A 25,737-nucleotide genomic window follows, 5' to 3' on the forward strand; every position below is an offset into this window, starting at 1 on the left:
CTGCCTAATATGAACCAAAACTTATAAAAGATTGGTAAAGATGGACTTCTGTTTTGGCTCTTTCTTGGTATCTAAACACCATGCAAATACATATTCCTCATTTATGTGATAGCATTTATATGTTTAAGGGAAGAAGAGACCAAGACGGGGATAGATAGAGAGAAAGAACTTGGAAAAAGAAATTGTATAATCAACTCAGTTTTGTCTACAGGAGAACTTAAAAAGAAAGTGATAACATATGATAAAACATAGATTAATTTCCACCTAAAAGTAGAGATGACACAAATATTTAAGTCCAAACCTGGTGAAAGCATATGTACAGACACATCTTTAACATATAAGGTTCATGCATGGAAACAAATACAACAGTAAGTAAAGCTCAACTCAAAAGGCTTGAATCTCAAGTATTTGATCTGGAAACACAAATCTCCCCTTAACTTGACTCAAAAGGCTTGAATCCCTATTATTTGATTTGGGAACACAAATCGTGCTCCAACATCTCAACATCTAGCAGCATATGGTTCTATCCATAATTGCACCATTTAACTTCAATTTTTTTTGTAGCAACAAAAATTTATTGACAGCAAGAATCGAATCCAACCCGCCCAAACCAACTCGTAACCGATCCACTCATTAAATGAGTCAGATATGATTTAAAATTTTATATCCACCCCCTAAACGGGTTGGGTCGGGTTTGTTTGGCGGATGTCCGCCAACTTGCTTAAAAAAATCCCAAATTATTATTACTCATATGGCCCATAATTGCCCATTTGCAGCCCAAGAACCTAGTCCAAGATTCACAACTCACAAGTCACAAGGAATCAATTTTTATCTGAGTTTTGAAGAAAGAATTGATCGAAGAAACTAGAAAGAAAGAAAGAAACCATAGAATAGAAAGCTTCTGAATCTGAAGATCCGTCAAGTCGTTGAGGCATCGCCATCAACTCTTGCAGTCCTGCTTCACTCCAGTGCTTGTACCAGCTGCTGAGTACAAACCTGCCATCCTTCCATTCTGCTGGCTACCGACCATTTGTCTTTCCAGCTGTGGTCCAGTGTGCTGTCGTCCTGCGCAAGTGTCAACATGGCTTGTGAGTTTGCTCTCTGCTCTCCATTCAGTAACATTGCCACCAGCTGCCAGCAGTGTAAAGAAAACCTCATCTCCCTTTTTAGATTTTTTAGTGCCATACTTAATTCATTCTATATTTTGTTTTGGGTCATCCGCATCGGGTTATTCATGTACTTTTCCATTTGCCAAATCCCAACACAAAGTCATGATATAGAACCCTTTAAGCCAATGAAGTCATTATAAAATGCCAATACCTTTGTCTGTCACATATTCCATGTTCCTTTTTGCAATACTTGCTCTATGCTTTTTGGGTTCTAACGAAATTTTGCTTGATAGGACTGGTTGGACAAGTTAAACGAAAACATTAAGCATATTTTGTACTCCTAAAATGAAGATCCAATTAAAGAGACAAAAAAGGAAATAAAAAGAAAAGAAAATCAAAGAGATAGTACAGCGAATATAATTTTGAATGTGTTCAATTTAGTGACAGAAAACAATGAAGCTCAGTTAGGTTGGGGAGAAGTGGATATAAGTGGAGAGAGCTAGTTGTTCTCCATTTTTTTTGCTTCAATGGAGAACCAATTTCAAAAATTGTTTCATGGTGCTTTGTCTTTTTTTAATTTAATGTCCATTTGTTTAAATTTCTCTATTAATTTGGAGGACAAGAAGAGACATTTCTTTTTTCCTTTTTGCTTTCCACTCAATCCACTTCTTTCTTCTCGTTTCCTCATTGGTTGTCAACTGAATGGGAGAAGTGAAGAGAACTATATTTCTTTTTTTTTTCTCCCCTCCATTTCTTCCCAACCTAATCTAGGGTAAAAACTAGATAAAGTAGGTTAAAAGTAGAAAAATAAAGAGTTTGTTTATTTTATCTAAAATCTGATTTCCAAACTCATAAACATAATATTATATCTTCAGCCTCATTTTTATAATTGGTGATTTTAATTCCAACCTAAACTGTCCATTCCAGCAATAAATTTGAAAAAAAATAAATTGACGGAATTTCACAACGAATCATGCACTCGATCGGGTTTACTCACTGTTTTGGACAGATTTTACCTCATTTTTCACTGCTTTAATTCAATATATTTGTATACTGTTGTTATACACTTGATTTTTTGCTTGATTTCTTTGAAGATGATATTAAAGAAGGGTATTATCTTTAAAATTGGGATTTTGAGAAAGCATATGATAGAGTGAACTAGGAGTTCCTCTATAAGATCTTTGTGAGAAAGGGGTTTGGAGAGATATGGCAGCGTTGGATTAGAGGTTGTTTGCTTAATGTGAGCTACTCAGTATAAGTAAATGGTGAGTCTAAATCTTGGTTTAAGGCTATGAGAGGGATTAGGCAAGGAAACCCTCTTTCCCCATTTTTGTTTGTTTTAGTGGCTGATTCTTTGCATAGGATGGTGGATAGGGTAGCGGATAGAGGTTTAGTGAAAGGCTTGGAAGTGGGGAGAGACAGGATCAAGGTTTTCCACTTTCAGTTTGCCAATGACACTATCTTTTTTCTAGAGGATCATAAACCATCCTTTACAAATATTTTGGGTCTCCTTCATGTTTTTGAGAGGGTTTCTGGGCATAAGATTAATATGGGTAAGAGCATACCGCCGCTACCAATATGGTTGTTGAGAATGTTAAAGAGCTTTCTGTGGAGGTGGGGTGTAGTGTTCTGGACTGACCGCTGTCCTATCTTGGGGTTCCTTTGTGGGGTAACCCTAGATCTGCTAGTTTTTGGGATCCTATCGTGGAAAGGGTTTCAAAGAGATTGGATGGGTGGACACGTGCTCTTTTTTCTCTTGATGGTATAATTATTCTTATCCAAGCCTGTCTTTTCTAGTATCCTTTTATATTTTCTCTCAAATTTTTTTTTTTTTTTTTTAAGTGATAAGTTTATTGATATCAAAAAATGAACACCAAGTACACAAGGAGTGTACATGGGGTAAACAAATCAAAAACAGAAATTACAAGAATCTAGTAAATCAAAAACAGAAGAAAATGATTGGTTTTGCAAAGCAGCCAACCAATCCATCAAAGTTGTAAAGAAAAATAGCTTCAGGTCCGAAATGGATCTTTCCTTATCTTTAAAACACCTACTATTTCTCTCCCTCCAAAGACACCACGATAAACAATGAGGAACTATCAATCAAATAAACCCATTTTGATAACGACCAAATCTGCCTTGCCAACATGCTAGAAGTCCCACTACAGACTGCGGCATAACCCAGCTCACTCCAAACAAACACAACACCATAACCCTCAAGTCCATTGCAACCGGAAAATGAATAAAAAGATGATCAACCATCTCATTATTACACTTGCACATATAGCACTAATCCAATATCCAAACCTTTCTTTTTCGTAAATTGTCAATTGTTAAGCATTTCCCTAAAGCAGCAGTCCAAACGAAAAAAGCTACTCTAGATGGAATTTTCTGTTTCCTAATACTTTTCCAAGGAAAGCCACAATCTTTGGAGCCCATTAAAATACCATAATAACCTTTAACAAAGAAGCCCTTCTCTCTATCAGATTTCCAGCACATCTTATCCTCACCGAACCCCTTCACCGATGCACCATATATGGTATCCATAAAACCAGTCAAGGCCTCTAATTCCTGAAGATGCATACCCCTAAAGAAACTTACATCCCAAAACAAGACTCCATTATCAAACTTCATAAGGTCAGCCACACTAGCTTCTTTATCTCGGCAAACTCTTTACAAATCAGGATCGCTGACTACAAGAGACGTCTCACCACGCCAATGGTCTTGCCAAAATTTCACCTTAGACCCATTTCCAATATCATGTAGAACGTGGCAAGAAAAAGAAGGCCATCCCTGACTAATATTTTTCCACAAGCCAACACTGTGTGGACCATTAACAGGCTAGTACACCAACCACCCCATTCACAGCCATATTTCACCTCTATCACTTGCCTCCAAAGAGCAGCCTTCTCCATCCCAAATCTCCATAACCACTTCCCAAGCAAAGCTTCATTAAACTGTCTTACCTTCCTTATCCCCAAACCGGCCGAAGAAATGGGAGAGCAAACAGTATCCTATTTAACCAAATGGAATTTTGGTTCATCACCAATGCCACCCCATAAAAAATTCCTTTGAAGTTTCTCAGTACGGTTAGCCACAGCAGCAGGAATAGGAAATAAAGATAGAAAGTAAGTGGGTAAATTAGATAGAGTTTTAATTAACATGACTCTACCTCTAAGTACAAACGTTTCCATCCTGCTAACCTTCATTCTATCTTCTCCAAAATTGGGTTCCATATTGTCTTATCCTTGAATTTGGCTCCCAAAGGAAGACCCAAATATTTCATAGGAAGATTACCTTGTTTACAGGAACCAACTCTGACTTGCCCAAATTTATCTTTAAACCAGAGATCGCCTCAAACCACATAAGTATCACACAGAGAAACAAAATCCGATCCAGATCAGTGTCACAAAGAATTAGAGTATCGTCCGCAAAGAGAAGATGAGACACCACCAAAGCTCTTCCCTCTATACGCCCCACACCAAAGCCTGACATGTGACCATCATGGACAGCTTTATCCAACATTCTCCCCAGGGCTTCCATAACCAAGACAAACAACAAAGGAGACAATGGGTCACCTTGTCTCAACCCCCTAGAGCTCTCAAAAAACCAACAAGGAGTGCCATTTATCAGAATGGAGAAATGAACTGTAGCTACACAAAAGAAAATCCACCGCCTCCATTTGGCAGAGAACCCAACCCGTTCTAGTAACTGCATAAGAAAACCCCAATTTACATGATCAAAAGCCTTCTCAACATCTAATTTGCAAAGTAGCCCTGGCACCCCAATTTTCAATCTACTATCAAGGCATTCATTAGCAATAAGTACAAGGTCAAGAATCTACCTGTTCCTCACAAAAGCATTCTGTGAAGTTGAAATTATATCTTCCATTACCGTGCTAAGTCTGGTCCACCCCGCCCCCCCCCCCAACACAAGACTAAAAGGGCAAAAATCCTTTACTTCAATTGCTTCATTTTTTTTAGGAATGAGAGTGATGAAAGTAGCATTCAGGCTTTTCTCAAACTGGCCTTTAGCAAAAAAAAAAAAAGATGGAACACAGCCATAAGATCAAGTTTGAGAATCCCCTAGCAAGCTTGGAAGAAGGCCATTGTAAATCCATCTGGTCCAGGCGATTTATCACCATTAAAATTTTGTATGATATCAAAAATTTCTGCCTCCTCAAATGGTCTATCTAGCCAATCTACATTATCACCGGATATTCTTGGAAATACTAAGACTTCCAAGAATGATTGACTAACTTGTTGCTCAGAGTATAAATTCATGAAAAATTGAGTGATGTAATCAGCAATCATACCTTGATTGGAAGACAAGGCACCATCAACCACAAGGCTCTCAATACCATTATTTCTTCTATTAGCATTAGCCATTCTATGGAAAAATTTGGTATTTGCATCCCCCTCCTTCAAATGTAGCACCCTAGACTTCTGCCTCCAACAAATCTCTTCTAAAAGAGTGAGCTTTTTAATATTGGTGCAGAGAGTAGCTTGTTCTAACTTTTCCTCAGCTGTTAAAAGGATGAGTTTCCTCTCTAACATCCAAGTCATTCAATTTGTTCCAAAGTTGTTGTATCTTAACAGTGACATTCCCAAATTCCACCTTGTTCCACTTTTTTAAATCCAACTTCAATGCTGCCAATTTCTAGCTAGTATGAAACTAGGATTTCCTTGGAACGAATAGGATGCCCACCACTCCTTCACTTTATCAACAAAGTTCTCCACCCTCAACCACATATTTTCAAAGCAAAAAGGAGTTCTACCTCTCCGATGACTCCCCCCCCCCCCCCCCCTTTTTTTTTCCAACAAAATTGGGTAGTGATCAGAAAGTATTTTGGACAGCCTTCTCAGTGAAAATTGAGTGAAGTGATCCACCAAGAACGGAGAGAAAAGAAACCAATCTATTCTAGAAGTGGAGGAAGAATTGGAGCAGGTGTAAAGGCCTCCTTCCATAGATATATCCATCAGCCCATGAAAAGAGATAAAATCTGAAAATTCATGCATAGCCCGAGTATAACTTACAGCCCCTAGTCTTTCTTATGGGAAGCGGATTATATTAAAATCACCGCCTAGGCACCATGGCGAATCCCACCAACTAATCAGCCCTATCAGCTCCTCCCACATTTTCCTACCCCTCTTGTTCAAATTTGGCCCATAAACACCTGTGAAAGCCCACTCAAATTGATCACTGACATTTTTAAATTTGCATGAAACAGAAAAATACCCCACTGCTTCCTCCACCTTTTCCACTACCCTTCGATCCCACATCAGAACAATACCTCCAAAAGCACCTTCTAAACCCAAGTACAACCAGTCTACATATGGACAACTCCATATACTACGGACAATTCCTCTAGTAATCCATTCAAGCTTAGTTTCTTGCAAACATACAATATCAGGTTTCCATGTACGCAAAAAATTATGAATCTGAAGCCTCTTCTCAACCTCATTCAATCCTCTAACATTCCATGAAAGTATCTTCAGATTCATTTAGAAACAGAGAGATCCTGCTCCCTATTAATACCACTGCGCCTAGATGAAGTAGAACCATAATTAAGTGAACTGAATAAACCTTTCGCACTAGTTCTCTTCAAGTCACGTGCATTTTTTTTTTTCCAAAGTAGCCCTACGGTGTAATTCAGCCTCAACAGCCATAAAAAAAGTGGTTACTTGCTTTTCCAAACCTTGTAAGGGCGTGCCCATAAATTTGTCAAACCCTTTAAATCTTCTTTGGAACCACTCGGAATAAGGTACTTCCCTCCCTAGACTCTCCACATCCACAACTTCCTATCCTTCCATAGTCAAGGGTAAAGAATAGGCTAGTGGTTCCACTGCTAAAGGTGACAAGACCTTCTTGTTAGGTAGCTCAGCAACCTCTATATCATTGTTTGAGGCCCAATCCTCCACAAGTACATCATTCCCATCAAGCTGAGTTGGTAACACCTCCAAAATATCTACAGGCTTCAACGGAACCAAGGACAATTGGTTTTGCTCTTCCAAACTCTCTGTGACTTCACTAGGTGGCAAAGAAATTTGAATTGGAACCGCAACTCTTCTTCCATGTCACAACTCAAGCACCCACTGCTCAAAATTTCCCCACTTCCTGAAAATATTGCTGGAATGTTCTTGAAGAATCAATTGGATGTCTCGCTGCAAGCTTTCCTCACCATCGGATGTGTTTGCTGACTCACCGGTGGCGAGGCACTCTTTATCGGCCTCATCATAGCCTAGGTGCTCTGTATCGGTCTCGTCGGAGCCTAAGAGCTCAATACCGGTCTCATCGGTGCCAATACTATCAATCTCGGTGTCATCAGAAGATTTCATCGACTGGGCTAGCATCGACGCGCTTCGGTGATCAACTTCAGATTGCTTCGAATCGAGAACCACAACATCGCCCCTTCTCACTGAACTCCCCAAGGCTGAAGATGATGATTCTAGATTCTAGGTCTTATTGTTTTGAAGGGCTTGTGTTGGTTTGGGCCGCCAAACTGAGATGGGCTTGGGATTAGGTATGGGCTTTGGCTTGAAGGGAGCTTTGGGCTTAAAACTTTTGTTGTTTTCCTTGATCTTCTCGATACAACCCACTTCTTGAGCTTGAGTAACTTTGGACCATATTACCTCCCATTCTCCATCCAGCCCACTATTCAATTTGAGTCTTATATTCAGAGATACATAAGAGTTTGTGTTACCACTAACGTTCTTAGTAATTTCCACCAAAACATTTGCCTTTGATTTTGCATGTTCCTTCCTAGTACCCAAATCACGTATATTGTGGTTATGATTTCTCAATTTTGAATTTTGAGAATATGGCATTAATTGCTTTCCATTCTTGCTACCACCACCATCTCTCCGACCCCACTCCACCGTTGCCAACAGAAAAGTTTTGGAATTCTCCCTTATGAGTTTAAGTACAGATTGGGATGTCTATTTGCTGGCTAATGTCTGTTTGCTGGCTAACATCTCAAGAGCAATGGCTTTCCGTTGATGATATCCAAACCCTCCCCACCCACTGCCCAATTTTCCTTCTGGCACAACCAGAAATCCTTTCCGATGGCCACATATAAGTTCCGAGATCATTAAAAAACAACCATGTGCATTGGATCCCAACTGAATGTTCGTGCAAAATTACCAGGAATTACATTGGACATTAGCTCCTCCACAATAGCTAGCAAACGTTTTGCACTCTCTTTGCCCATGCAAACTGATCGAATTTTAAGATTATGGCAAGGGTTGCAAATGAGAAGATTATGAGGGATTTTGTGTGATCCGGGTTAAGGGGCAGTTGGGATCATCAGGTAAGTTGGGGAGTAGTAGGTAGGTCTAAACAGGAGGGTGGTTTGGGTATTGGAAATCTGGTGTCTTAAAACACAGCCCCTTTGTGGCATTCAGTTGTTAAAAGTAAGTATGAATTAGATGAGAATGGATGGGATACTAATTTGAGATTTAGATGTTCTTCAGAGAGTCTGTGGAAAGATATTTCTCAAAGTTATTCCCTCTTCATTCCCCATATTAAATTCCTAGTGGGTAGAGGTAGAAATATCCAGTTATGGAAAGATCCTTGGTTGGGGAATGTAGTTTTGTCCACGCCTTTTTTGCTTAAGCAGGGCAAGATCAATCCATTTCTTCTTTTGTTGTTGATTCCAGTGGTCCTTTGCCTTCTTGGGATTTCCACTTCCGCAAATCGTTATATGATAAGGAGATGGGAGAGTTATCCTCTTTGCTAGTCTTGTTGAATAACAGTCATTTTTCTCTAGAGGAGGATAGGCAGCCTTGGTCTCTAGATCCTTCAGGGGTTTATTCATGTAAGTCTTTTTGTGATTTTTTGAATAGGTCGAATTTTTCTTTTCCACTCTATAGTTCCATTTGGAAGGCCAAAATCCCCTTTAAAATTAGGGCTTTTATCTAGTTGGTTGTGCTTGATAGAATTAATACCAACAACTAGCTGCAGGTTAGGAGGCCTCTAAAGGTTATATCTCCAGACATATGTGTTAGCTGCTTTAATGGTTCAGAATCATCATCGCACCTGTTCATTCATTGTGACTATGCTTGGAGTGTTTGGAATAAGCTCTTTAGTATTTTGGTGAATGTTGGGTGAGTTCTAACATACTGGAGGAGTTTTTTTAGCAGTGACTTTTGCTGGATTTGGTAGGAAAAAGGAAAGGGTAGCACTTTGGAAATGACATTTTTTCGAAGTTTTTTGAGATTGTGGATGGAGCGTAACATGCGCATTTTTATAGGGAAGAAGTCAGCTCAAGTGCTGGTTTGGGAAAAGATACATTATTTGGCTTCTATTCGGTGTGTGGGACAAGGTATTTTTAAGAGGGTGAGCTTTTCTGATATTCAGCATAGTTGGCGTTATGCGTTGGAGTGCTAGTTAGTGATGGTTTTTTCTCTTTTGTTCTTTAGTCTATAGGTTTTCCTTTTATGTTTTTTTTTTTTCTGGATTTTCCAAACTTTACTGAGATGTCTTATTCTCCTAGATGTATTTTCTTATTCCATTAATGAATTATTCTTTTATTATCAAAAAAAAAAAAAAAAACAAAGCTTATAGTCTTATGCTGTTGTTGAGTCTTGTACCGTTCACATTGACATACCTAATCTATTTATTAGCTTTTGAATGAGTTTATTTGCTCACTCTTCCTCTGTATGTTTGATTAAGTAACAATCCTTGCGTTTGATTTCCCATTTCTCTGTTTTCGCAGTTCATTACTAGGATTAGAAAAAAAAAATGTTTGAGCCAGTAGCAAATGCTACTGATCAAAATAATGAAATGAGTGAACAAGAAATTCAGTTGCCAAATTTATCAAATGCAGAACCCACAAATGAAACAACTCCACAAGTTAAAAGACCTAGGAAGAAAAACATCTAATTGTTGGACAAATTTTGAGTTGATTGAAAGTGGAGATAAACAATATGCCCAATGTAAGTATTGTCCTAGAATTATTGTTGTCACAGCAAGAACTCTGCGACCTCAAAGTTAAATTGCCATTAAAAAAAATGTGTGGGTAAGCAAAACATGATCCGAAACAAATGCTAATGAGCCAAAGTGATGGGCAATTTTCTCTACATGCAAGCAAACTAGAACAAGATGCACAACACACAAAGTTGGCAATGGCAATTATGAGGGACAATTTGCCCATTTCTTTGTTGAGTATGAAGGAATTCTTGAATGGGCTTTAGAATTAAATTCAAACACAAAATTTATGATGAGAAATAATGCAAAAAATCTGATGTCGTGAGGATTTTTACCAACAAAAAAAGAGAGCATATCCGTGAATTTTTGTTGAATATTCATGTAAAATTTCTTGACTTCAGACTTATGGACTTCATTTAACACTGATAACTACCTATGTTTAACTACACATCCTGTGGGTAAAAATTGGAAGCTTCAGAAGAAAGTATTGTGTTTTTCAAAAAATTGGAAGCTTCAGAAGAAATTGGATACTGCTACATCCAATGATTGCTCTGCATAGTTTTTAAAGTCTAATCTTAACCTGGCAAATGCTTTGATAAGGGACGGAAATTTTTTTTCAGGTTTGTTGTTGCACTCACATATTAAATCTCATTGTTCAAAATGGCCTAATATTACCACATTTGGCTGTAACAAAATTCTAGATTATGTCAAATACGTGAAAAATTCACAGTATCAGAAGGTTAGAATGCTAGATTTCATTAATGTTGTGAAAAAGTGAGGGTGACATGTGTGAGGGGATTCCGCCAAAAGATTGTTCTACAGGGTGGAATTCTAATTGTTTGATGCTTGAAAGTGCTTTGAACTATTGGGATTCTATTTGTCAATACAAGTTCAGTGAGGAGAATTTCAGGTTTTGCCCAGATGAGGATGAGTGGAAGACACAGAGAAAATTGCTAGTTTCTTGAAGGTTTTCTATGACATGACAAAACCTTTTTCAGGGACGTCCTATCCAACTGCAAATTTGTGCTTTCAAGGAGTGCGGAAGGTACAAGTAATTTTGCTTAATGCAACATTGGGTAATGATAGCTCTTTAAGAGATTGGTTAGTGAAATGCAAGGAAAATTTGACAAATATTGGTCAGATTACAATGTGATTTTGGCAATGGCTGTTATCTTGGATCCTCGTTTCAAGATGTAATTTGTTCTTTTTGTTTGAAAGAAACCAATGCACTAGAAAGAATGAGAAAACAACACCAAGCATAAGATGCAATTCCTTTTTGATAAATATGTGAAGCACGATTCCCCTTCAGTGTCTAAGCGAATTCCTACCTTTGAAGCAACTGCTAGTCATAGTCCAATGACGCTGATTGCAACATGTGTTGATATGACACTTAAGAGCAAGATCCTTTTCAAGAAAAGTTTTATTTGACTTTTATTATTGAAGTTGTTTAACTTTTTTTATATTTTTATTCTTATATACTAGTTTTTAGGGTTTTAAATCTTTTGCCAAGGAAGAAGAAGAAACTCCAATATCTGAATTAGAAATGTTTTTTAACAGAGAGGATGGTAAATTGTGATAAAGAATTGAATTTTTGGAATTTTGGTAGAGTCATGACTATAGGTATCTAATTCTTTCTCGAAGGGCCAGAGATTTTTTATTTTTTTTATAGCAAAAGAAAATCTATTAAGAAAGAGAACGTACAATCATATCAAGGATACTAAATCCTAAAAAAGAGAAAAAACAAAATAAAACTCAGAAAAAGAAAAGAAAAAGTAAAAGCAAAACAAAAGAAACTGCTAATATCAGCCCAGAAATCCCCTCTTCAATCCCTTCCCATCATAGTTCACAAAACACTTCAAATTAGCTACTTCCCTTTGACCCTTTTCACCTTTGATGTTCCCCCATCAAGCTTAACTTCATTTCCTCCTTGAACAGACAACTTAAGGCTCAATTCATCCAACAAACACTGAGTTTCAATGTCTTTCCCAGAGATTTCTTGGATTGGAGTAGGTAGAATTCCATCCTTAACTGCTTGTTCAACTTTGTGAACCTCATCACCAAACATATCAATTCCCTCTAAGCCTTCTAAAGGAGGAGGCGGCACATAAGATATATCCCTAGGCGATCAATAGAAGAATCAGAGGAATCTCCATATTGATCCCGAATATGATCCAAAAGTTAACCTTGTTCGCATTCAAAATCACTACTCCCTACACTATCCTCATCCGTAACATCTCCCAATCTCTTACTATCCTTGCACCATTTGGCCCTCTCATTAATTAGCTCCTCCACAATACTTAGAACACCTTTGGAACCTCTCTTAATAATTTTGTGATTTTTCACTTGATAAATCTCGCATTTCTCCATTAAGTTTCCTTCCCTCAACACCAGTTTGCACTTCATTACGACAGGCATAATTCTTTCGTCTTTTCAAATTATCAAAACTCCCTAACCATTAAAATTTCCAATTGACCTAAACATGAAGTCCTAGTTTTCACACTCCCAAGAATTAAGATTCTTAAAGCCAAAATCCCCCCCTTTCATCCTTGAAGCTTCCCCTACTATCATTCTTCTCCAACCGAGGAGAAGCACCTTGATTTCCTACTTCCATTGCCTGCTCTTTGATGTTACCAAAACATTCCTCCTGATACCCACCAAGGATGTTGTTAGAAGTGAAGCACCGCTTAGGATTATCATCTCGTGACTCCTTCAAAGATAACTACTTATCATTTTGCTTCTAGTCTAAGAACTCTTACCTTCCGTAGCCTCCCTAGAGGACTTCCTTTCGGTTTGGGAATAGTAAGGTCTTATGGGCTTACTCTTGACCCATTTGCATTTTATCAATGCCCAAGCCTAGTGTTAAATCATAGGACTGCCTTTGGGCCTCCTTCATCAGCAAGCCCAGCAAAGAGTTTAAAAGAGATTTATTATTCTCTAACAGCCAGCCCAAATTTATATTACTAGTCAAACCAAACCCAGCTCAATCTTCATCAACCCATCACCCCTGTAGGAAACCCTAGCCACCTCTGATCTCAACTGCTCAGCCAAAAGCGATGCCCTTGCCAATATTGATTGGTTGTGCAAAGCTGATAAAATGAAATTCTCTTTCATTCTTCCCCTCCCCCCCCCCCCCCGGCAACGAGCACAAACCCCCTCTAGCACATTCTTAGGGATCGAACGACCTCCATCATCACTGGCGCTGCCTGAAACAATCTAACTCCATGAACTACTATCGTTCTTATTATTATCTGTTGTATTAGATCTAGACCAATAAAAGCTCTCCGCAACAAACGCATCCCTGAATCAAGATCATCCATCCCCATTCAGCCTTTTCAGGAACAAAAATAGAATATCTTTTACCCATCCATCCATGCCCTATTTCCATGAACTTCCCTACCCTAATCGTTGGTCGAATGAATCCCCATTCAGTAATTGACATATCCCACTCGAACTCTTTGAAAACCCTTGCACAACCTACCTAAGTGAGACGAGAATCCCTAAGAAAATCATGAAGCCATAGATGAAGAGAGACATACCCACCAATTGCACTTATGGTTAATCTCAAGGACAAACAGAGCACCAACCTTCCCTATCTTATCCAATTTCATATCAAAGGACTTCCCTTCGATCTATATCAAACAAACCCCCACCAGATATCTTATCAATTCCAATATCAATCATTGCATTGGAATCGGCATTTAGTATTGGAGGAAAAGTGATAAATCTACCAAGTAGTTCTCTTACGCCTAATAATGCTGAAACTATCATTTTAACTCGATATTGGTTGTATAGCCAAGGAGGTATGCTTATTTAACTATATGAGCTCTATGCTATTGTAATTACTATGTAATATTCATTTCTTTATTTTTTGATTTTTTAATGTAGTTAAGATTTTGTAGATAAAGAAGAACCTTGCAAAGATATTGCTTAAGCTAAAAGAGTAAGTCATAGCTCCTCTAGTGTATCATCTTGCTCTATTTGATTTTAGTTAAATGTTAGCATTTCCATTTATCTTTGAAAATAAATTATGTAGCCAATCCTACATAGTGCGCCTTAAGGCCTATCATAGTTGTTTTAAGTAGTGTTGTTGAATAAACCAATTTTAAACTTTTTTTCCCGCTTCGGTAATTTGTAACTTTTGAGATGCTAATTAATAAGTTTTATTTATATTGCATGATCCATGACTTCAATTATATTTTGAATTCTTTCACGATAGGCACGCGACAAGAAGAAGATGGAATCTTTGATGTCACAGATGAAAGCATTGCACTTGATCAGAGAAACTTACATGATTTGAAGTTGAGGAATTTGTTAAGATTTGTTTAGTGATGTTTGAGAATAGTTATGTTTAGAGACTCACATAGTTTGAGAATAGTAACGATGTTTAGAGAAACTCACATGGTTTGAGTTTCTGTTTTGATTTGTATGAGAATTAAATTTTTATATTCTAGTGTCTATAATTTTGAAGGGGAGCCTAGGCGCAACAGTAAGGTTGTTGCCATGTGACTTAGAGGTCAAGGGTTCGAAGCGTGGAAACAGCATCTTGCTAAAATGTAAGGTAAGACTGCGTACTATAGACCCATTGTGGTCCGCCCCTTCCCCAAACCCCACATACAAGAGAGCTTTGTGCACCAGGCTGCCCTTTTTTTTTATCTATAATTTTACTTGCATGAATCATGAATGCACAATAACGAAGTTGTTAAATTATTAGAAATATTTTATCATAGTTACTCTGTTATTAGAAAATGTTAATACATGAGCAAACTGTGTATTGGACAAATTGTAAGAAATGCTTAGACCATAATTACTAGGTAAAACAGGTTTTTAGTTTTGTGGTTGGTTTGTAAAATTTACTAAATTTCAATTTTTAAACACAACTTCAATTATTATGTCATGAAATAAATTGTTAATCAAATGATGAAAAAATTATATTTGAAACAGATTATCCGCCATCCGTGATTATTAGAGTCGAACCGCTATTAGTCTGCCACTTAAATGAGTCGAATATGGATTGTGATTTTCTCATCCGACAATCTGCCTAATCCACCATGGATTATTCGTCCCAATCCGCTTTGCCAAGTCTAGATGAACTGCTCAAAGAAATATCTACATTACAAGAACACTCCCCCAATTATTAGAACTCAAAACCGAAAATCCCTCCTATTAGAAGAATGACAAACCTCAAATAAACACAACAAAGAAGAAAACCCCTCCACCTCCCTATCATTAAGAGACCTTTTATAAGTAAAGATAGTCCATTAAAGGGCATCAAGGGGATGCACCCCAAGTACAAATGAAAAAAAGTACATCACTTGCACGTCATCAACACAAATGTCTTCCCAAAAACGAATGAGAAAGCCATTACTCACAACAAATTTGGCAAAAAGGATAAAGAGAGAATAGACATGCAAGATACTCAAATACATCTCCAAGGATTCTCAAAGGAAAATATTTAATCCCATATGTACATCCCAGCCATTTACTTGCATGCCAAATTTACTTTTAGTAAGCTTGAGCAAAATTGAATTTTCCTCTAAAGGAAATGGCCAAAGCCATTTACCAATTAAAGCAATGTTTTTAGACACCAATTTATCAATACCCAAGCCCCCCTCCCTAGACCTAAAAACAATCTCCCAACTAACCAAATGATCCTTCTTCTCCCCAGCCCCCAACCAAAGAAAATCTCTCATGAATCGTTAGTGTTTTTAGCTGGCCCATCCAAGAACTAGTCCACTTTTGGACTAGATGGAGTACCATATTTGACAACACAACAACACAAATAAAGTGGAGAAAACCCTCAAAGTAGCCAACCTCGCTGAACCAGCCTAAACAAGGATCAACCAATTAATTTAAATTTGAGTTAACTAACATTCAACTCTACAATTTTAATTTTGAAGAACGAACTTTGAGATTTAATTTATGCTCTTTTTAACGTTGTGTTTGATAGGTTGTTTAAATTTAAAAACATTGAACTATGCTTTTTTTTTATTTGCATATAGCAAACGTTTTGTAATGTTATAATTATCTAAGTATTTTTTCTTACTATTAGTACTTTCTACTTTTTTATTTTTTTTATATATGTTATATTTTTAGAAATAATAATATAATTATGTTGTCATGCTCATGTCACTTACCCAAACCAGTCTATTCAATTCACCTATCAATCCATTCTCAAAACATATTTGCAGTTACCCATGCCAGAATTACAAAAGTAGACAAGAAATAAAGAATGATACTAGAAAGTCAAGTATGAATGAGGGTGATATAACCGCCTAAAGAAAATAAAGCACCCTTCCAAATTCTTAGGCACTACCTCCACCACAAGAACCCAAAAAAACTATGATCATCACCCAAAGGAACCCCTAAATAAGTATAGGAATCACATACAGCTAAAGAAGTCTATTGCAAAAATGTAGAATCACTCATATCAACACTTCCTATCCAATTTACTCTAAATTTAATTTTTTACCAAAAACTCACTAAAATGGTTATAAAATAATTAGCACACTCAAAAAAGACTCTGATTTTTTAAGAAGAAAAAAAAAATGTCATATACATGCAAACTAAAGATAATACACCACAACCCACACACTTTCCAGCACAATCCCTCTTACAAACCATCTATCTACCACTCTATGTACCAATCTACTCAAGATATCAACCACAAGAACAAACAAAAAAGGAGATAGCGGAATCCCCTTACCTGATAGAGCTGGAAGCCCTAAACCAAGACTTAGCTTCTCCATTAATAATGACTAATAAGAGGCATTAGATAGGCAACCCCTTATCCAAGCCTGCCAACTCTCGCCAAAACCCTTCCTAACAAAGATATATAGAAATTTCCAACTAACTCAATGACTTATTCAAAATCCAGTTTAAACAGAACATTCACTCTTTCCTCTTACGAACATATTTCACAACCTAATTAGCTACTAAGATGCATACACAATTTGCCTGCACACCCCCTCCCCCAAAAAAAACACTTTGAACCTTAGAAATAGTATCTCGTATCAAAAAACTCAGTTATACACAATGGTAACTAGGCTAATATGAAGAAATTCAGCAACATTAATAGATCAACCCAACTCATTAAATATCTTCATTAAATCCATCCTAATCACATCCTAGCAATACTAAAACAAAGCCATAATAAAGCTAGAAGGACACAAAGACATATCCCTCTCAATCACAAACATGAACACCATCACTTTGCTAACCTCAAGGCCTCCCCAACCAAGTCACCTGGTCTGTAGGAACAAGACTCCACTCCAACCCCTCAGTCATAGGCCTACACGCATCCTTCAATGAAAAGGTCTACAAAAAATCTTAATCTCCCACTTCTCATTAAAAACCAATTTATTTCAGGTCGTTTGGTATCACTGTCAAAAATTAGAGAAACAAAAACAAGAAATGAAAGCCAAAAACCATAAATAGAAACTAAAAACTAGAAAGTAGCAACCTCTTTGGTCAACATTTATAAAACTAATACAAATTAAAAACCTAATTTAAAAAATAATCTCATTTTCATCTTTAAATCAAAATATTATAAAAATATGATTAAAATTATAAAATACAAATAACATACATTTAAAAAATTAGTATAATAAAAAAAATTATAATAATTATTTTACTTAATTGTTTTACTTTCAAATTTTACTTTATAATAAAAAATTTATTGGACATGACAATTGAAAAATAGAAAAAGTAATTTGTAATTGGCTTTATTTTTTTTTTCTTTTGAAATTTATGTATATTTTTATTTTAATTATATCTAAATTTATATGATCATTTAATTTTGATTTTAATTAAAAAGTGTATAAAATGAATAATTTAATCAAAAAAAAATTTTCTGGATATTAAAATTTTGGCAACAGGTTGCCAAAACAACTGAAAACCATAAAATATAGTTTTCAATTTTTTGGCAAACAACTCAAAACCGGCAACAGAAATAGAAAACTAACAACAAAAACAAACGTTTTTTTATAATCTGTGTTTACACTGGAGAAACATGAAACAAAAAATAGAAAACAGCAACGATACCAAGCAAGCCCTTAGCTTGCGTATTACAAGACAATAAACAAGTTTTTCAAAATATTCACTAGTATTGAAAAATAAAATTCTGTAAAAAATCCAAGTATTCGGAAACATCGTACAAAGCATCACAAAACCACTAATGAACAAAAATTGAATCAATATGTCAGCGTACGACCAAAGAACATCAATAATAACAATATTCTGCAACAAAAAATGAAGACAAACAAGGAAGATAAAGCAAATCCTATCAGAACATAAACCAGGAAGATAAAACAAATGATAAGAAATGTTAGAACTCCTCTGCTCATATAACAAGAATAGCATACCTTAGCACTTCGCCTGTCAAAATGATCCAATGCATCGTACAGTAAAGCTGCAGGCAGTGTGCTTCCAATTTTGAAGATCGATACAGTGGAATCAGGAACCCGTTGTAGAAATTCCATGCTTGTATTTGAAAGAATTCTTACTCCATCACATTCTGGGATAAGAATTATTGGTTCATCATAAAGATAGCGCACTGGATCTCCATACGGACCCACCATCAAAAGCATATCATCCCAATAAAGTAGCACACTGTCCATTCCACACCAAGCTAGCTGCTCTGGAGGAAGAGCTGACTACAAACAAGAAATCATAATTACAAGTATAAGATATCATAGCTCAATCTCCAAAATAAAATCATAAAAAGAAAATTAATATAAAAATTGGTTCAAAAGTCTAACAAGCATATCAAGAAATTGAAAATTTGCGTTTTGGTAGAATTCTAAAGATTCTATTTTCTTTTCCCTCGCATCAAAATAAAAATGAGAATGCTAAGGTTAGAAGCTACTCTATTTCAATTTTTCCACCATCACTCATTGAGGATCAATGTTTGTCATGATATGCTATGGGAAAACACATTGGACCAGTTCAGTTCAACATCCATACACAAGCTTAACATATACGTACATTCATAAGGAAGCCAAAAGACCAGCCATCCCATGATCTATAGCATAAATTGTAAAGTAGTTAAGTGCTGTGGCATAGTGGTGGTTTTTGCTACTTTGTGGACCTTATAAGTCAAAAGGAATGTGAGAAGCTTCAATGATCAAATAACCTCCCTGGAATTTTTCTGGGATAGAGCAGTCTTTTTGGACTCTGCATGGGTCCATTCTTTCAGGTTCTTAGGGGTTCGCTGCGGCATGATCATGTTAGAGATTGGCAGGCAGTACTTATGCAATTATTTTTGGTTGCTTCATTTTCTTCTTAGGAGGACATCTTGTTCTCCCCTAATGTACCTTTTGGTTTGTTGTTAGTATAAATCTTCTCTCATCAAAAAAAAAAAAAGTGTAAGGTACTTGAGGAAGAACATTAGCAGAAAATGACCATGGTTAAAAACATGGATGACAAGATAATTGTGTGACGACTGATGAACACGGACAGAATGCATTCATGCAAGGCCAACAAATTCACCAACAGGGATAAACATAATTCAGGCTGAAAATTGGCAGCTGTGGTACGACGCAGATGTAGACTATAAAAATTTGAATTAAAATGGTAAGAAAAATTAAATGAAACAACAAACCTGGCCCCTGATTTCATGAAATGGCCAACCATGGTCAGTCCAACACCAAATGGTTCACAAAATGGCTCTATTGTGCTTTGTACTCACACACCTTTAATTCAAAGGGGCAAAAAAGATTTAAAAAAAAAAACAAACAAAAAAAAAAAAAACTAAAGAAAAAAGCTCAATTCATGGCCAAGTGTCACGAGCTAAGCTTGTTCAGGGCATTATGCTTGCCTGTGACCGCTTATCTCGTGTGCTTGGGATAGGTTTCCATCATGTAAATACTAGTGTAGTGTTATTTTCCGCTAGTAGTCTCTTTGCATGCCAAATAAGGCAGTATAACTCCTCGGTCACTTTGATGTTTCCTAGTGTCAGGATGATAATTACATAAAAACCTCTTTAGGGGAGGGTGAGTGTTCATCAGCATTGTAAAACTCACTAACTATTGTCAACGTGTTTAGCCTACTTGCCTCCCTCGCTAAACACACTATATCAGCGGAGGTGTTGTTAATGAATTACGTTTGCTTCAATGTTTACTGCTTGCTTGCCACGACTTTCATAAATTGATTACTATTTCCGCTGCTATTTGAATGAATGTCAATGAAAGTGTTTCATGGATGAATGTTGGTAAACGATAGGCTAGCTAGTTAAGCAAGAGTGTTTTAGCTAGCGCCGCACGGCCCTTCACAAGGGTGTGAAAATAGTTAGACCGTGACAGTTCGTATCAGGGCTAAGTCCGTGACACTTGGTCAGAGCGCCCAAGGTTGAGTTGCTACATGAATTCGATTGCCTTCGTTGTGGGATTTGGAAAGCTTTGGTAAGTGACCATGGCACCAAACAATGCTGAGAGGATTAGCGTTCTGGAAGCACAGGTTGAGACAACAACCAACACTATGGCCGCGGAGGTGGCCCAGATGAGAGAACTTGTTGATGAAGTGATGGGATCACAAAAACATCAAGCAGGTTTTATAGGCGACATGTCAGAGGACTTTCGCCACACAGTTGAAACTTTGCAATCGCGGATGGCAGATCTGGATGCAAAGGTGAATCTGATGGTTCTTGCTATGGAGAACTCCAACACTCCGAGAGTTAGCAAGACCAAGGTACCAAAGCCCAGGACGTATAGGGGTGCCCGAAATGCCAAGGAGTTGGAGAACTTCTTGTCTGATGTGAAGCAGTACTTTCGCGCTGTGAGGATGGCCTCAAAACAGGCAAAGGTGTATACTGCGACCATGTACTTGGTGATGCCAAACTATGGTGGCGTACCAAGTACCAAGAGATTGAAAATGGAAGCTGTGTAATCGATAATTGGGCAAACTTGAAGAGAGAGCTCAAGGCCCAATTCTTTCCTGAGAATGTTGAGTATAATGCAAGGAGAAAACTGAGAGATCTCAAGCATACGGAGTCGATCAGGGAATATGTGAAACAATTTTCTGCTTTAATGTTGGATATTCGGGATACGTCGGAGAATGACAAGTTGTTCTATTTTCTAGAGGGGATGAAACCGTGGGCAAGAACTGAACTTCATAGGCAAAGGGTTCTAGACTTGTCAACTGCACAAGCTGCCGCAGAACGTTTGACAGATTACGCTAGTGACGATACCGCTTCGTCCAAACGGTTTGGCGGAAAGGGAAACGGTGGAAAGCCTTTCAAGAAAGGCAAACCCAAGAGTGGGGGAGACAACACTAAATCATCAACCTCAAAGGAAGCTTCGTCATCCCAAGGGTTCAACACACCCAATGGAAAGGGGAAGAGTAAAATTTCGTGTTACTTGTGTAGTGGATCTCACAGAGTGAGTGAGTGTCAACACAAGAGATTACTCAATGCCTTACAAGCTTCCACTTCGGGAAAAGAGTTGGAAAGCGAGGAGGAAGAGGATAATGCCCCAAGGGTGGGTTCAGTGCGGCTGGTGAGCGCATTGGAAAAGCAGGCAAAAACACCGAAAGTTACACGAGCAAAAGAGTTAATGTTTGTGAACTTGAGGATAAATGGGAAGAGTACTTGCTCTATGGTGGATACAGGGACTACTCATAATTTTGTTTCGCAGTTGGAAGCATGGAGACCCAACTTATCCTTAGAGAAGGATACAGGACGCATGAAAGCAGTTAACTCTGTAGCCCAGCCTACTCTGGGAGTAGCCAAGCAAGTGGCTGTAAAGCTTGGATAGTGGGAAGGTCATGCAAATTTCATAGCGGTGTCATTGGATGACTTTCCAGTCATTCTAGGAATGGAGTTCCTAAGGGGAACGAGGGCAATGCTCATGCCTTCGGCTGGTTCCCTGTGTTTGATGGGAGATCACTCATGCATGGTGCAAGTCGTTGCAACAAAAGGAGATGACAGGAAGTCCCTTTCAGCCGTACAACTCAATGAAGGGCTAGGGAAGGGTGAGCAGACACGTCTAGCCACGATGGTGGTAGACAAAGAAGTAGGCCAAGAGCTAGAGCCTACAACCATCCAAGCGGTGTTAGATGAGAATAAGGAGGTGTTGCCGGATAAGCTGCCTCACAATTTGCCTTCACGACGGACTGTGGAGCATGAGATTGAGTTGTTATCAGGAGTGAAACCACCTACTAAAGGGCCATATTGGATTGCGCCTCGAGTGATAGTAGAGTTAGGGAAAAAACTTGATGAATTGGAAGCGGGATGTCTTCGCCCTTCCAAAACATTGTTGGGAGCATCGGTGTTGTTTCAGAGGAAACATGAAGAGCATCTACGAAAGGTGTTTGACGGGCTGAGGGGAAACAGTCTGGATGTGAAGAAAGAGAAGTGCTCTTTCGCTCAACTAAGACAAATTCCTTGGTCATGTGGTTGAATAAGGTCGTATCCGGAGGGGTATGGAGAAGGTAAGGATGACTCAAGAACGGAAGATCCCCACGACAGTGAAGGAGTTGCATTCCTTTCTTGGCATTACTAAATATTGTAGGAACTTCGTTGAGGGGTATTCGCGGAGAATGACTCCAATGACAGGACTATTGGAGAGGTATTGTTGGCCGCACACGCGGGATGATGTGGTTGATTATACTAAAACTTGTTTCACTTGCCAACAAGAAAATTGGGAGCGGAAGAAGTATGATACTTTCAGAGCCGCACCAAAGTACTATTTGGCAGAGGAGACTACACAATTGTTCCTTGTGACTATTGTGAAACATTGGGGTGTTCCCCAAGTTATTATTTGTGACCAAGATTTAATGTTCACTGACAACTTCTTGACAGAGTTTTTCAGGATATTCAGGTCACATCTTGACATCTCTTCGAGTTATCACCGACAGATGGACGAACAGATGAAGAGATTCATAGGGCTACTAAAAGAGTACTCGTGCCATTTTGTCAACGACAACTAGAAGAATGGCGCGCAACTACTTGATGTGACTCCGTTCTGTAGCAATGCTCAAAGAAGCTTAACAACCAACAAGAGCCCTTTTGAGCTTGTTACAGGCAAGCTGCCACTGTTACCTCACACAGTGGGCGAGCCATATAGACGAAAGAATCCCAGGGCGTACATCTTCACTAGTGAATGGAGACAAAATGTAGAGTTTACCCGAGCCTATCTGGAGAAAGCTTCTAAGCGGATGAAGAAGTGGGCAGATCAGGGGACAAGACCGCAGTTTCATGTCAGCTGCCTCAAGTCGTTCAACGCCAACACCAATGACCTGAGCAGAAGTCAGTCCAACAAAGCAGAGTTGAAGAGAGTGCAACCTGACAGATGTGAAGTTGCAGACAGAAAGTTCATATCCTCAAGGAAGAAGCGGCAGAAGTTCCTAGTGAAGTGGAAATACTTTGATGACAAAGAAATCAGTTGGATTTCTGCGGAAAATTTGAAGACATTCGTAGACAAAATTGAAGTGTACCTACCGCATAAGTCTACGAGGACGTCGACCGTATAAGTGGGGGAGAATGTCATGAGTTAAGCTTGTTCAAGGCATTATGCTTGCCTGTGACCGCTTATCTCGTGTGCTTGGGATGGGTTTCCATCATGTAAATACTAGTGTAGGGTTATTTTCCGCTAGTAGTGTCTTTGTATGCCAAATAAGGCAATATGACTCCTCAGTCACTTTGATGTTTCCCAGTGTCAGGATGATAATTACATAAAAACCTCTTTAGGGGAGGGTGAGTGTTCATCAATCATTATAAAACTCACTAGCTATTGTCAACGTGTTTCGCCTACTTGCCTCCCTCGCTAAACACACTATGTCAACGGAGGTGTTGTTAATGAATTACGTTTGCTTCAATGTTTACTGCTTGCTTGTCACGGCTTTCATGAATTGATTACTGTTTCCGTTGCTATTTCAATGAATATTAATGAAAGTGTTTCGTGGATGAATGTTGGTAAATGATAGGCTGGCTAGTTAAGCAAGAGTGTTTTAGCTAGCGCCGCATGGCCCTTCACAAGGCTGTGAAAATAGTCGGACCATGATACCAAGCATGAACATCCATTTCCCGATAACAACAATAATTAGTGAAGCAATATGACAGAATTATAGGCTCCATTGATTTGCCAAAAATTAGCATATGTAAATGTGGTACCAAGAATCCAATAAAACAACTCCTCCATGTTATCATATATACAAACACACAAGCATTGAATTAAGTAGCTTCAATAATCCAATTTCAGAAATCCCAGATCGCCATTTTGAATTTAACACCTCGCTCACTTTTTTCTTGCTAAAGCAAAGTTAAATATCATAACAAAACCTAGTAATAATTCGGCTCAACAATTATAATTTCCCACAAGCAACTTTAACAAAATAATCACCATCTAACCTCGCAATTGTACTCAAAAATTATTCTTGAGAAGTCCGTAGTCATAACCAAAAGTCGCCCATCGTGCGTAAAAGAGGCCAACAGCTTCCCATTCCGTGAAACCACCATCTTCTGCAGTGGGCCCACTCCAACCCCCATCTGCTGAACGCCATCCTCCTCAACCAGCACCACATGATCCCCGACCCCAAGAAGCACCTCCACATTGCCCGACACTGTGTACTGCGGTTCAATCACCGCTGCACACAGTGGCGACTCATCAATTCCTGGGTCAGCAAGCTTACACGGTTTCGGATTCTTAAAATCTGGAATACAAAATATCTCATTTCCCTCGGTGGTGCACACCACCCCATTCCCCCAAAACACACACTCTACCACATTTTGCTCGAAACACTCGCGACCCATCGACAAATTCGGCTCGACAAGCTCGGCGTGGATGTTATAGCGGTAAACCGTGCCATCTTGAACAATGCACACAAGGATTTGATCGTCGGTCCACGACATGCCGATCAAGCGACCGCCTGGGTGCCTCCACACGGTTTCAGCTATCATGATGCCAGCGGAATTGAAGATGCGGAGCTTGCGGAGGGCTGATTCGGCGTAGAGCTGGACGATCTTGGAGTCATCACGGATGACGGCGATTGGCCCGCCAAAGGGGGCACAGGCGACCTTGTTGCGGCCGAGGTCGACGTGGCGCCATTGCATTGGATAGAGTTCCGGCTTGCGGTAGTAGCGATTGTAGAGGAGCTGCCATTCAGCAGCTACGGAGACGTTGGCCATTGGAACTGTCTGGAACCCTAGATTTTGCTGCGTGGCGTTTGATTTCAAGCCACAAGCATCGTTGCAGAGGCCACAATCAGAGGGAGCGAGATTGGAAGACGAGTTTCGCTTGCTAACCTGCGCCTAGGGGCCAGAGGGGCTAGGAAAGCGGGCCGCCGTTTCGGTGGGGTTTGGACTTTGGCTTTTGGATTACCCGACCCGCGGCTGTTAATACAGCATATTTTTACCCGCCCGATGTTCCACCGATTTGAATCATTTTTATTATTTATCCAAAACTCTCTAAAATTTTATTTTTAATTCGAAAAAATTTCTCTTCAAAAGTCGAAACAATCAAGTATAATTTATGATAATAAATTTTATTCTTTTTTTGAGAATTTGAAATTCAGAACTTAAATTTGAATTCGTATAAATTAGATTAAATACAATATAAAGTTATTAGGTTTTGTCTATATATATCTATGTGTGTGTGAATGTATGCAGCAATCAAAACTATGTTAATTACAAGTCTTTAGATATGAATACGACGAATATGAATACACAAACTAAATTTACAATATAAGATAACACATTTAGTTGAGCACT

General features: G+C 38.4%; 1 protein-coding gene across 1 annotated transcript in view; it reads right to left on the minus strand.

The window, feature by feature from the left end:
• Window positions 1-25,341, minus strand: part of LOC131149229 (protein VACUOLELESS1) — a 94,536-nt gene extending 69,195 nt beyond the window's left edge. The window contains exons 1-3 of the mRNA XM_058099490.1: window positions 24,379-25,341; window positions 18,398-18,688; window positions 1-4 (exon numbers count right to left, since the gene is read on the minus strand). The exon at window positions 1-4 is cut by the window's left edge and continues 136 nt beyond it. Of these exons, the coding sequence (XP_057955473.1) occupies window positions 1-4; window positions 18,398-18,688; window positions 24,379-25,155 (1,072 nt within the window). The 5' untranslated portion in view covers window positions 25,156-25,341. The remainder of the gene's footprint in view (window positions 5-18,397; window positions 18,689-24,378) is intronic.
• Between the last annotated feature and the right edge of the window lie 396 nt (window positions 25,342-25,737).

The sequence above is a fragment of the Malania oleifera genome, chromosome 2 (assembly GCF_029873635.1).
Source record: "Malania oleifera isolate guangnan ecotype guangnan chromosome 2, ASM2987363v1, whole genome shotgun sequence".
NCBI lineage: Eukaryota > Viridiplantae > Streptophyta > Magnoliopsida > Santalales > Ximeniaceae > Malania > Malania oleifera.